Source organism: Garra rufa, chromosome 14 (assembly GCF_049309525.1).
Source record: "Garra rufa chromosome 14, GarRuf1.0, whole genome shotgun sequence".
In the NCBI taxonomy this organism is placed as follows: Eukaryota; Metazoa; Chordata; class Actinopteri; order Cypriniformes; family Cyprinidae; genus Garra; species Garra rufa.
Window position 1 is genome coordinate 6,626,078 of NC_133374.1, and position 12,813 is coordinate 6,638,890.

Sequence of the window (12,813 nt, forward strand, 5' to 3'; positions counted from 1 at the left end):
CTTTTCTATTTGAATATATTTCAAATTATAATGTATTCCTACTCCTAAGAAATCATTCTAATATGCTGATTTGCTGATCAGGAAATATTTCAGTCCAAGTGGAGGACTGCAACTTTACAATCCACTGATAAAAGTTTTATAACATTCTCATACGTATGCTACTGTGTGTCCTATAATAAAACCTCTGACTTTAAAGGAGCATGGAAGTAGGTTTATAGGTTTACACTTGACCAAATTTTAAAAACACTCAAAGGTTTCAAGGTTTGAAAGCTGATGGATGGCACCCTCTATACCTGACACTGATTGACAGTCATTTACTGAGAGTTCATTTTAATGGCACACAGCAGATGTGCGGGCGGGACTTGGGCTGACCGATGGTGACAGATAGCCCTGCCCCTTCAGTGAACTATGCAAAAACAAACCACATTCAAAACGTTTTCAATCTAGCATGCGTGTCTGACCTTCACTCTCTCCTGAGCGCTGAGAAGCAGCGTAAATGAGATGGCCGTTGCTGCCATGGCGTGTGTGGATGGCATCCCATATTCCGCGTCCACACGCGTCTCCAGTTTGACCACAGGTGGAGATGGAGGACGTGGCAGCTTTAAAATATCCTTCATCACTTGGCCAATATACATCACCACCTACAAAGAGACAGACAGAGAAATTAAATGTAAAGGAGGCAAAGGGGAAAGTACACTTTCAGAAAAAAATTTTAACTGTGGTTTTAACCTTTCAAAAGGTACTAATATGTGCCATTAAGGTACTAATATGCACCATTTAGGAGTAAAAAAGGTACAAAGGTGTACCTATTGGAAAGGTACAACCACAGACTGCTGTTTACACTAGTGTGTTTTCATTTTTAAAACGGATCGTCGACACTGGTGATTTCACTGCCTTTCAGAAACTATCTTTGTCCACACTACACAACCGAAAACGCATGTCACATGACCATTCATAATAAGCCTGAGGTTATCGTTTACACATCATCAAGGATATGCAAAGTGAATGTGGGCAGCCACATCACAAGTCACCGTTTTAGTCTGTTTACACTGAAATGCAAGCCTGGAGTTTTCAAACTAAAACAAGGGTCTGCAGCGTTTTCAAAACTCTCAGTTTTTGAGGGTCGAAAAACACCGGAGTAGTGTAAATGACAGGTGGAACCATAGCAAATGTTATGCGTTTTAAAATGAAAACGCACTAGTGTAAACGGTACTTTTTTTTTGTTAGCATTCACAGCATATTACCAGATTTGACAATTTCCAGTTCCATGTTATTTTAGGTTCATTAATATGAGTATAGTTTTGTTTATTAATATTTTAAATGAGTTTGAACATTTTATTTTATTTTTAAAGTACATTTTTAATGTCTATACTGTTTAGTTGTTTTAGTACTTAAAGTTAAACTACACAAAACTTTAGCCTTGACGGCTAGCTGAAAAAAAAAAGCGTCAAGTTTCTCAGTTTAGTTCAAGTAACAAAATGTTGAAGTGGTTTGGGGTTTACAGTATGTTTACACAGTGATTGCACTAAAAAATGGAAACGCATTGCATTTGAAATGCGTTACAGATGACAAGGTTGTCAAAATGATCACCAGTGTACACTGATCCGTGAAAACAACTAAAAGCGGTATATTTAGGGTTGCCAGGTTTTACCAACAAAATCAACCCAACTGCTAGTCAAACTAGCCCAATAGAGGGTTGGCACTTACATAATGATCTGTTACCCAGATGCATGGCCATATTGGCAGTAGGGCTGCACGATTAATTGATTAATTATTTGGAGTACTATAGACTGCCAAATGCTATAACAAATCAAGGAAATAAGTGCAAAAAACTGAGGAACAGACATTTGTGGTTGGCCAAACTGAACCAGGATTCCCAGAATATTGACAACATTTGTGTTCTTATTATTTCCAGTCAGGTAGATGAAATATTAGGCTAATAATGCTTATACATATGTTTACCACCTATTAATTTTAGTGTATCAAACTATTGTGCCCATTCCTGTCCTAAGTATTAAGTTTACTAGTACATTAACCATCCAATCCATACTGTTGTTTACATCTGAGTACTGCCAATTAGGGCTGCACGATTAATCGAACGATGTTGTGAGGTGCGTTTAGTCAGTGAAGCCGGTACTTTGATTAGTAGTAAATCTCCATCACATGCGTTCAGCTGGAGCGTTCAGAGGCGTAAATCGAATGCAATTTTGAACGTGATTTGGCGTAGCTTGTCAGTGATTATGTCTCTGTGGATTAAAGCGCTCCAGCTGAATGCACGTGATGGGGATTTACTACTAATCAAAGTACCGGCTTCATTGATTAAACGCCCCTCACAACATCGTTCGATTAATCGTGCAGCCCTAATTGGCAGTACTCAGATGTAAACAACAGTATGGATTGGATGGTTAATGTACTAGTAAACTTAATACTTAGGACAGGAATGGGCACAATAGTTTGATAAACTAAAATTAATAGGTGGTAAACATATGTATAAGCATTATTAGCCTAATATTTCATCTACCTGACTGGAAATAATAAGAACACAAATGTTGTCAATATTCTGGGAATCCTGGTTCAGTTTGGCCAACCACAAATGTCTGTTCCTCAGTTTTTTGCACTTATTTCCTTGATTTGTTATAGCATTTGGCAGTCTATAGTACTCCAAATATTTTTCCCGGTCCGACCGATTAGTATAGCCCAAAACGTGACAATAATTGACCATTTTCAGAAGCAATAATCAGCAAAATGTGCAAGTTTTGTTTAGTTCAGTGGCAATGTTTGCATTCAACATGGCCAATTAATGACGTGTAGTGTAAACCCTCAACCGCATTTACATTAAAATACATGTTTTTGGCTGGGTTCCCCTGGTTAAATTGGCATTTGAGGGGCTAAATATCACATAACTGGGGTTGCATCAAACCACTGACATTAAAAACAACTTGCAGGAACAGTGTTAATGTAGCCCAATCCCACAGGAAAATTGTAGACTTGGCAGTTTCTTAGTTAAAAATGGTGCCTTTAAATCACTCATTTAGCCAACCATGATAACCTTGGTTCAGTCAAGTTCATTTTGTTACATCTCCATTCAAAATGAAGCTGAACATTTGAACAAATGCACAACGTCTCTTCTCATGTTAAATTTAGTACATTATATATAGCTACACTGATTCCAGAGGTGAACCAATGAAATGCAGTTTGCCTGATGCTGTTGCTGTGGAAACTAACTTACTATGTAAACTTGTGGAAATAGCATAAAGTGAACAAAGATCTATAATAGAAACGCTGAGAAAGATGAATAAGAAGATTTGGTGTGTGTTACAACAGCTGTCCTGGTTCAGTTCTAATCCATTTTTCCTTGTTGCAGAAAAACAATGACCCACGGTATGATGACTTAATCACAGGGTGTGTGTATGTGATTTTCTCAGCCACTTACAGCCCACACATTGACGAGCCGCCTGCACAGAAACGGATCAAGGTTCCAGTGGATGGAGGGCAGGAAGGTGATGTAAAAGACCTCATGGCCCAGAGCGGCTGATGTCACAAACAGGAAGTAAACGAGCCAATTCTTCACCTCATAATGAGGTCTGGGATGCTCCTGAACACAGAAATTCATTTAGCTGAATAAACTGCTTCACCACAAATCACAATCACACTCAGTTAACATTTTTGAGAGTCGTAGCACCATGAAAAATTCACATTTTTATCTTAGCACCATCACATATCAAACAAATTTTACTTTTACATATTTCACACTAATGAAAATATTTTGAAGTTTAATTACATTCCTAACTAACAGAATCCACACTGGTAACTGATATGGTTTTAATTAATATTAAAGTTAAAGTTCATTGTATATAACTGTCACCGTCTCACCTGTAGGACGCTTGGCGCTCTTTTTTCTGTTGTCCTTTTTCTCTATCAAATGTTTTAGTAACCATCATACATTATATATCATCTGAAAGCTTAGAAGCTCAAGAATCGTCTTGTAAAAACCATTTTGAAATCAGACATTGCCTTACCATGGAAATGGTACTTTTAAATCGTTTGGCGGTCTCCTCCCCCTCAGCAGTGTCATATTACAAAATGTATTACGGTCTTTTAGAATCACAGCTTTTTACAATCTTGACAAAAAACATTTCACTGGAAAGGTCTGAGGCTCAGGATTGCATATTTGGTGGTTATTTTGTGATAGAATGAACATTTTCAGAAAAATGTAGACTTTTGTGACAGAAAAATGCATAAACAATATACATGGCATTTGTATGGCACCCGGTGGCTGTTTGTGGTATAACGCCCTAAACAAACTTTCACAGGAACCCTAACTTTTTTCATATCAACTTCAAATTTGGAACATAACTTATTTACATGTGAGGCTTCAATTTGATATCAAATTTAGGATAAAACCTGTTTTTAATATGTGTATTTTATATAAAATATTATAAAAATTGTACAGTGCATTTTCATTTAAACTTCTATAATTTATTGATATTTAAAAAAAAAAAAAAAAGTTCCACTTCTGCAATAATCTGCTGATTGTCTTCTTCAAAAAGAGACCAACCTTAAATCTGTATTCCAAAGTGTTCATGAATTACAACAATTGAAGTTTGGATAGTGCACTTTCATGCCTATTTAAAAAAAATGGGGGGTGACCGTTAAGGGGTTAACAACATAAATGAGTTTTGAAAACATTTCCTTAATGTATCTGCAAGATGAGACATCAAAAATTGCTTTATAAACTTCTGACAGTCTACACCAACCAGAGAAACAGGAAAATCTTGTAGTTTGGTATTTGTGTTTTTAAAAGCACATCCTTTGCATTAACCCCTCGATTTCAATTCACCCGAATGTAGAGTCTCATTTAAATCTGATTTACTTACTTCTCCTTTGGTTTCATACTGTGAACAAGCGGATTTGTAGTTTGAGTTACTGTCCTGTGCGTGTGACGTCCCGTTCGCCACCTGCTCCGCTTTGCGCCGGTGGATCGTGACCTGATCGTCCTTAACGGATCCATTCGCGTGTGCGAGTCCGTTTTGACTAACATACGAGCACGTCTCTCTCGGAACCAGGCCGCAGCACCGCTGGAAGCCAGCCACCAGCTCGGGGCTGTTAAGATACGAGATGAACCCCCACATGGCCGCGCAGAGTTTAAGCTCTGGGTGCAAACACGCGCGCGCTTCCGCACCCAGCCCAGCCTGTCCGCGTTCACAGGTGTGTTTTACAGCTGCAGGTGACAGAGCGTGAACGTGTGCTGACGTAGACTCTTAGGCTGTGTTGATTGGCTGACACGTTTACGCACGGAAAATTACCTGCTTATCGTACCTGTCACATGAAGGTCATTCATGCCATACAGTACCTTTGACTCTGTGACTTTATAGAAATTAATATTCTGTTGTTATAGGCATTTAGTGACGTATTTTCTATATGGGCCATTCAATTGGTGCAAAACATCCTGGAAAAATGTCTTTTCAGTATACATTATAATCAGTACACTTTATTATTGACAAAACATCCCATATTACACATTACAGAATGCATACTAAAACATACTAAGATACAAAAAAATGTCCCAACTGTGACATTTTTTTTTGGGATGAAAACAAAATACAAAGACAAAGATGTCACTACTGAAACTTCACCAAATGTTTTGGTTGTTGTCTGTTTCGGTAGTGACAGTTTTAGACTTTTAGACTTTTTGAACCTAGCTCAAACATGCTAATCAGCACGTGGTTAACTAGAACAGTGGTACATGTATAACAACTAAATGTTATTAAATGACTCCCAAAAACAGTGTGTTTGTAGAAAAATTCTTCTGAAGCGTCAGTGTTTGAACCTTCTGTAATAGTTGCATATGACTCCCTCAGTTGTCCCTCAGTGTGAAAAGATCATAGGCTAGTCATTGTTGGAAAGGGTTCAAATACACAAAAATGTTGAAAAACCAAAGAATATGTGTCACCTGAAGGACTTTTCTGAAGAACAGCAGGCAGTTTAACTGTTCAGGACAAACAAGGGACCTTATGATCAACTATCAGATGCGTATCATTCAGGTTATAACCTAAGAATCAAGTGTTTGTAAACTTTAGAACAGGGTAATTTTCATAAATTCAACTTTATTTTTATTTTCGCTTGAAATATCTTGTGAAATATCTTATTCAGGTCAGTAATAAAAAAGAAAACACGCATTTTGTATGATCCTTCTTATTTTGGTCAAATAATTGACATATTAACATTTTACAGATTCTGCAAAGATTTTTTTGAAAAAACTACCAGTCATGTCATAAGTTTTGGGAAAAGTGACAAAAATGTGATATACATTTTCTTAAATTGAGTTTAATATTTTATCCAATATAACAACACAAAAAGAACACTGAAGCTAGTGGTCACATAAAAAATAAACAGTCTAAACATGTTTGAATGGAGAGTGTCTGAGAAGTCTGTGAATGAAATTACATATAGTGGGCAAGATGTCTCTGGATTATTAGTTTCCTGTTTCCATGACAACAACGTGAGCCAGTCGAAATGTCAAACAGGTAGATGACTCACAATGGGGAATAAACGCGGTTAAATGGCCAGCTTTCATTTCCATGAAGTCGGTGATGTACATGGAAGAAAAAGCAAAGAGGTTTGGACAGCACAAAAGGAGTTAAATCTACTGACGTAAACAGCATCGTTTAGCCGAAAGGCTCGTGCTGTTTGACCCGGACGCGTGTCTGATGCTTTGATTGAGGTGTGATTTCCGCGCCGCGCATCTTTCCGGGCTCGACGCGGTCGCAACCGCCCATCGGTTCTGGATGAGAGCAATTAAAGTCGCCCTTCAGGCGGCATTACATCACCTCCAGCCCGGACCGAAACGATACGGTTAATTATTTGCTGAACGTGCGCGGAGACTTATAGAACCGTTTTCAAAAAAGCTCCGACAAAAAAAGCCCTGTCCGGGTTTAACGTTCGCTGACAGGATAAAGAGAAGAAAAGGCGGCTCACGTCCATTGTGTTGAGGATGTGAGGCAGCGCGAGATGCCATGGCAGCGGCGGATGCAGCAGCTTACGGGCCGGAGCCGCCCGGTCTCCCGGCACCCAAGGCGTTTCCCTATGAGGAATACGAGTGCAAAATCTGCTACAACTTTTTCGACCTCGACCGTCGGGCGCCCAAGATCTTGGAGTGTCTGCACACGTTTTGCGAGGAGTGTCTGCACTCGTTGCAGTTGTGCGAAGAGCGGCCGTGGCGCATCAGCTGCCCTGTGTGCCGTCACCGCACGCCCGTACCGGACTATCGGATCCAGAACCTGCCCAACAACACCAAGGTCACGGAGGACTTCCCTTTGTACCTCGACTCGGACACCGTGCCTCAAGATGCTCTGCCGCCTCACCGTCCTCCGCTGCACCCGGCGCTCGTTGCGCTCAGGCGGGAGGAGGACGCGTCCGGAGCGCTAATGGCTGGTCACGCAACGCCGTCCACCACGACGGTGTCCACCGCGACCACACTGTCGCAAGACTCGGTTTCGCGCTACGAGAGCTGCCACAACTGTAGGCGGCTGGCGCTGACCACCGGATGCGTGTGCGTCATCTTCTCTTTACTGTCCATGCTAGTGCTTCTTTTCATGGGCCTCATTTTCGTACACAGCCACGGCGGGCCGCCCTCGCCCGCGGGACCGCTCTGTCTGTCGGTGGCGAGCATCCTCGCCATGGTGTCGGCGATGGTAACGTGGCTCCTCTACTGGCTCAAAGACCGACCGGAACACGAAACGGGCCGCTCCTCGGCCACCACTAATGCGAGCCGGAGAAACGCGTGAAAGAAGATCAGAATCGTATGAGAAAACCTTTTAGCATTTATTTATTTTCCAATTTGTTTACTAATAGCCTACTATCTGTATCTTTTAAAGAGTTACACTAGTATTTATTTATTAGGTAGGGTAGATTTGCCTACTGGTGTCAATCCAAATACTGGACAAAATTAGTAGGCTAAACTTTGAAACGATTTTCACTCAGAAATGACAAATTATTATAAAGAACACCAAGTAACACTGAATTAAACGTGATATTTTAAAAGTATTTTCTTGCGAAACTTAACCTCTATAGTGTTTTATTTACAAATATATTTTTTACAGTTTTATCTCATAGTTTCAATTACGTATATTTGTGTAATGATTATTTATTTACCATTTGTTAACATTAGTTTATGCATAAACTAACAATGAGCAATACATTTGTCACAGTATTTATTAAAGGTGGTTAATAAAATATACAACTTTTCATTCTTCTTATTTACATTAGAAACAACTTTTGATTTTAATATTGTATTATTAACTAAGATAAATAAGGTTTTTCATTGTCAGTTCATATTAACTAATGTTAACAAATGGAACATTATTGTAAATTTATACCAATGTTACTTGGAATTCACTCCAGTGTCTATTCAATTAGTACTAGGAACACTGGAAAACAACTCCTTGAATATCAATAAGCAAGGAAGAACTACTTGTAGAAGTACTAATCTCTCATGAGTCATTAACAGATCACTTAATAGTTGGGCCGATGTTTCCCTACAAGGAGTAAGAGCAAAATCTACTACTGTTTCAAGTATTTCAGCCCAAAATTTGGAGTGCCTGGACACCAGTGTCTGCACATGTTGCAATTATACAAGGAGAAGCCATGACGCATCAGATTCCCCCTACGCCACACGTACCAGACTATCGGATACAGAACCTGCCCTGCGGCATTCACCGCAACCAGATACGTGTTTGCCATCTTCTCCTGTCTGTCCATTCTTGTGCTGCTCTTCATGGGCCTCATATTCATGCACAGCCACCTGAGGTTCTGCTAGGACACCTGTGTGAGCTTGAGAAGAACTTCATACATACACCGAAAATCACATTGTTGCTAAAATATTTCTGGGAAAAACCCACAGCTGCCATTTGGTTTGATATTTAGTTGCTAATGCAATGATATTCAGACTTTATAGGTTATGGGGTCACTATAGTGGGGTCCAAAAGTGAGACCACTAGTGAAACTGCATCTATTTTGTATTGTTTTATAATTGAATCCAACATTGTTGTTATTTACATTCACATTTATGCATTTGGCAGACACTTTTATCCTAAACAACAATTGCATTTAAGGTATACATTTTAATATTTCATCAATTTCTGAGGAATCAAACCTTGTCATTGCTTGTTGTGTGCAAGGTTTAACTGAAAAACTGGTCAATGTCATACATTTGCATACTATTTTACGTTAAAACCATCCATTATTTTTTTTTTTTTTAACCAAATCGTTCTGCTTATATCCAGGTTTAAATAATAAACATTGGTCTCAGACTTCTGGACCCCACTATACATAATACAGTTTTATCATAGCAAATGAGACATGCATTTCTTTGTCATTTTATTGACTAAAATTAACTGATAAAGTCTGGAAGCTAGACATCTGAATCGCCAATTCAACGCGATTATTGGATGATGTTCTCCAAATGGCTGCTGGGTGTTGTCATCTTCTCGCTGTATACATTATTCGGTCTTCGAAAAGACTCTTTGTTCTTATGGATCAATAGCTTTACTATGGAAATTGCGCATTTTATACCACCTCTTTGTTCTCCACTTCACCTATGCATCTATCACGGTAAAACCGTATCATTTGACAACTAACTGACAATCTCTTTTTGCTATCGTCTGTGTGCTTTAAATGTGTACTCACCTTAGTACTCACTTTACCATTGGAATTTTGTACCACGCAAACCTGTGATGAGCAGTACCTGATGTACCTAGTTTAGTAGAAAACCTGCATGACGCTAAACAAAAACTAGATGCTAACCTGTTCTTGGAAACGAAGGCGACAAAAGCTTCCTTGTTAATCTAATACGTAATGCTGATTTCCACATAAAGCAATGACAAATCAGTCATTCATAAAGGGTGTTTGATATGATGTTTCATGTAAAAAGAGTTGGAGAAAAGCTATACGAATAGTACTTAAACAGTTCTCTGTTAAGGCGCGGTCACATTTACCGTTGCTAAACGAAATTTCGCGGGCGAATATCATTCAAATAGGAATCCCCGCGAAAGAGAGTTTCGCGTGGAAAAGTTGGACGCACATATTTCGCTCGCGTTTGACAAATAGAAAGCTGCTCGGTATTAAAAGTGACTTTTGTGCCAGCTGTGCTATATAAATCTGACAAAGGACGTCTTTTTTGCCCGCGAAATTTCCCTAATGTGACCGCACATTTAGAAAAGATGTGCATATAGCGGGTGAGTCAAGCGGGAATCTGACACCTGAGGAGCAGCTAGAGTTTTGCTGTGTCCTTGCAGTGACAGGATGCAGCCATAGAGAAATCAATGATAAAGACTCGCACACTGGGACTGTGGCCAAGAGGTGCTCTCGAGTGTTTACTGACCCACTTTGCATCTCTCCCAGGTCACTTGTCTTGGTGTCACAAATTGATATATTCATCTGGCTAACTGTGGATTGTTAAGTCGACTGCAAAACACATTGTAACTAGCCCGCTTTGGCGTTATAGGCTACTGAATATATCGTCCAGCTGATTGTTTAGGCTTAATGGTTTGATGAGGATGATTAAGGACACTCGATGGCCTAAATTTTCTTCTATTAGGGTAAAGTCCATTTTCTGTAGAATGGCAAACATACTTGATCACATTCTCTTGAAGGAATGGTTAATCCAAAAATTACAATTTTGTAATTTACTCACCCCATGTTACTCGTGAATCCTCTCGATTTATCTGTGGAACACAAAATGGGACGCCATGTTCCAAATAGGACAAGAGCTAACATGAGGGTGTGTAAATCATTTTCAATCACGACTTCTTTAAAATTAGCTCTTATGTGCCTTTACTTTGTATTTATTGTTTTATTTATTGAAGGAATGGAACATTTTAATAGAAACTATCAAGTGGATTTTATATAAGCTTACCGTTTGATATTTGATAAGTTGTGCTGTTGTTGTAGGCAGATGTGATGGATCAAACCCGGTCTGCCCTCTGCTGGTAGACAAGTGTAGAGTTGCAGTCATTTGTGCTTATTGTCATGTGAGGTTTTGCTTACATTTTTGTAAGGAAGGATTTATAAAGTGAATGTGAGGGTATTTGAATTATTGCAGCAGTGATTTAGACAAGCAAAGGTTATTTTCCTGAGTGTTAGGGAAGTGAACAGCCATTATCCGCTGTTATCCATGCTGTACAGAGCAACACTTGTAGAGAAAGTAGTGTAGTGTGCAGTAGTGTTATGTAGTCACCAGCTTCACAGCTCCTCCTGCCAATCTGTTGGGCAATATATGTCATTTTACTTCAGTTTACTGCCTTTTTGATCCCTGCTGAAAAGACCAACAACAAAGTTTGGTGGTCAGTAAGATTTTCTTAGTTTCTTTTTACTTTTTTTTAAAAGAATGAACATATTAAATCAAATGAAAGGTAAAGTAAAGGCATTTAAATAATGGTTTTCACAAAAATATGAAGCAACACAACTGTTTTCAACACTGATAATAATCAAAAATCTTAAAAGATCATGGACTGGAGACTTGAGTGTTGATGCTGAAAATTTAACTTTGCATCACAGACTGTAATAATATTGCATAATATTACTGTTTTACTCTGTTTTAATCAAATAAATGCAGCTTTGGTGAGCATAAGAGACTTTTTTCCAAAATCTTACTGGCTGCAAACCTTTGAACAGTAGTGTAAACTGCTGGTCTATGCAGCATTTTTGTAAACCTGGTGGACCAAGAAAACCTTGTTGGTTAAGAAACCTGGAGAGGCCAGCATTCAAAGCTCAATATATGCTGGTCTTTTCAACAGGGATGAGGATAAAACGAAGAGATAAGATGCTTTTGTCCTCTGTCCTGGTCCAGATATTTTGTAGATGTGACTCTGAAAAGGAAACAGAAACACTTTGGTGTGAAGTCGTTTTGCTGACTAACAAAAACAAGGACCAAGCTGTAAAGAATGGAAATGACGATTAAAATGTTCACATTAAATGAAACTGATATTTATGTACCATTCAATGTGACCTTCCCTCGTTCTCATGGTACTGCTATCGCTGTGACTGACTGGAGCATCAGGCCTGATGTGCTCACATCTGTTTATATGTCCGTTTCTCCCGCACACACTGGCCCAGTGACTGCACGGCACTTACCTGAACCCAGTGTTACTGCCTGGGATGACTATACTTCCCTTAATGCACTCCAGCCCTCTTAGTAACACTATGTAGGGTCATGGGCTTTGTACACAGCCCTTATATACTCTGTAATATGTTCATTAGAAATTAGGAAATGTGTGTGTTTTTACTATTACGCCTCAATAATTGTTGTGAAACCTGTTTGAATTGTATTTGCACATTGAAATTGTTCTGTTTACATACAAGAACACACCTCTCGGTTGGCTAATAAATGAGAAGAAAAATTAAGAAAACGGCTGTTTTCATGAATTCATATACAGTATGAAATGACTGTATGTGTGTACATCTATCCACCTTATTCTGAAACATGAAAGAATGCTATTGTCTTAAATGTACAAGCCTTCTTATAGAGGGTTTGCATTATGTCATGGTTTGGTCAGTTATCGGGATGCGTGGCCAAACTGGAGATACTTGGATGTAAAGCATGGATTGCACAGTTAATGTTCTGCTGAATACGTTGTTCTGCTAATTTATGCTGTCTAAATCATATAGAGAAAGACTTAATAAACAGGAAATAGCTCAAAATTTTGACAAACTAAAGTTAATCGGTAGTAAAGATATGTACAAGCAGAATTAATTAAGACATTAGCCAAATATATCACCTACCGGACTGGAATTGATAAGAACAAACACGAACGT

General features: G+C 38.9%; 2 protein-coding genes across 2 annotated transcripts; one reads left to right on the plus strand and one right to left on the minus strand.

The window, feature by feature from the left end:
* Positions 1 to 325: 325 nt before the first annotated feature.
* Positions 326 to 5,195, minus strand: sgpp2 (sphingosine-1-phosphate phosphatase 2). The gene is made up of 4 exons (XM_073818307.1): positions 4,878 to 5,195; positions 3,434 to 3,595; positions 462 to 641; positions 326 to 406 (listed from the first exon to the last, which is right to left on the minus strand). Exons 1-4 carry the CDS (start codon positions 5,130 to 5,132, stop codon positions 326 to 328), a joined length of 678 nt encoding a protein of 225 aa, XP_073674408.1. The 5' UTR covers positions 5,133 to 5,195.
* A 1,014-nt stretch (positions 5,196 to 6,209) lies between these two features.
* On the plus strand, positions 6,210 to 12,384 carry LOC141285033 (RING finger protein 228). The gene has a single exon (XM_073818072.1). The coding sequence runs from the start codon at positions 7,017 to 7,019 to the stop codon at positions 7,785 to 7,787; it is 771 nt and encodes a 256-aa protein (XP_073674173.1). The 5' UTR covers positions 6,210 to 7,016; the 3' UTR covers positions 7,788 to 12,384.
* Positions 12,385 to 12,813: the final 429 nt, after the last annotated feature.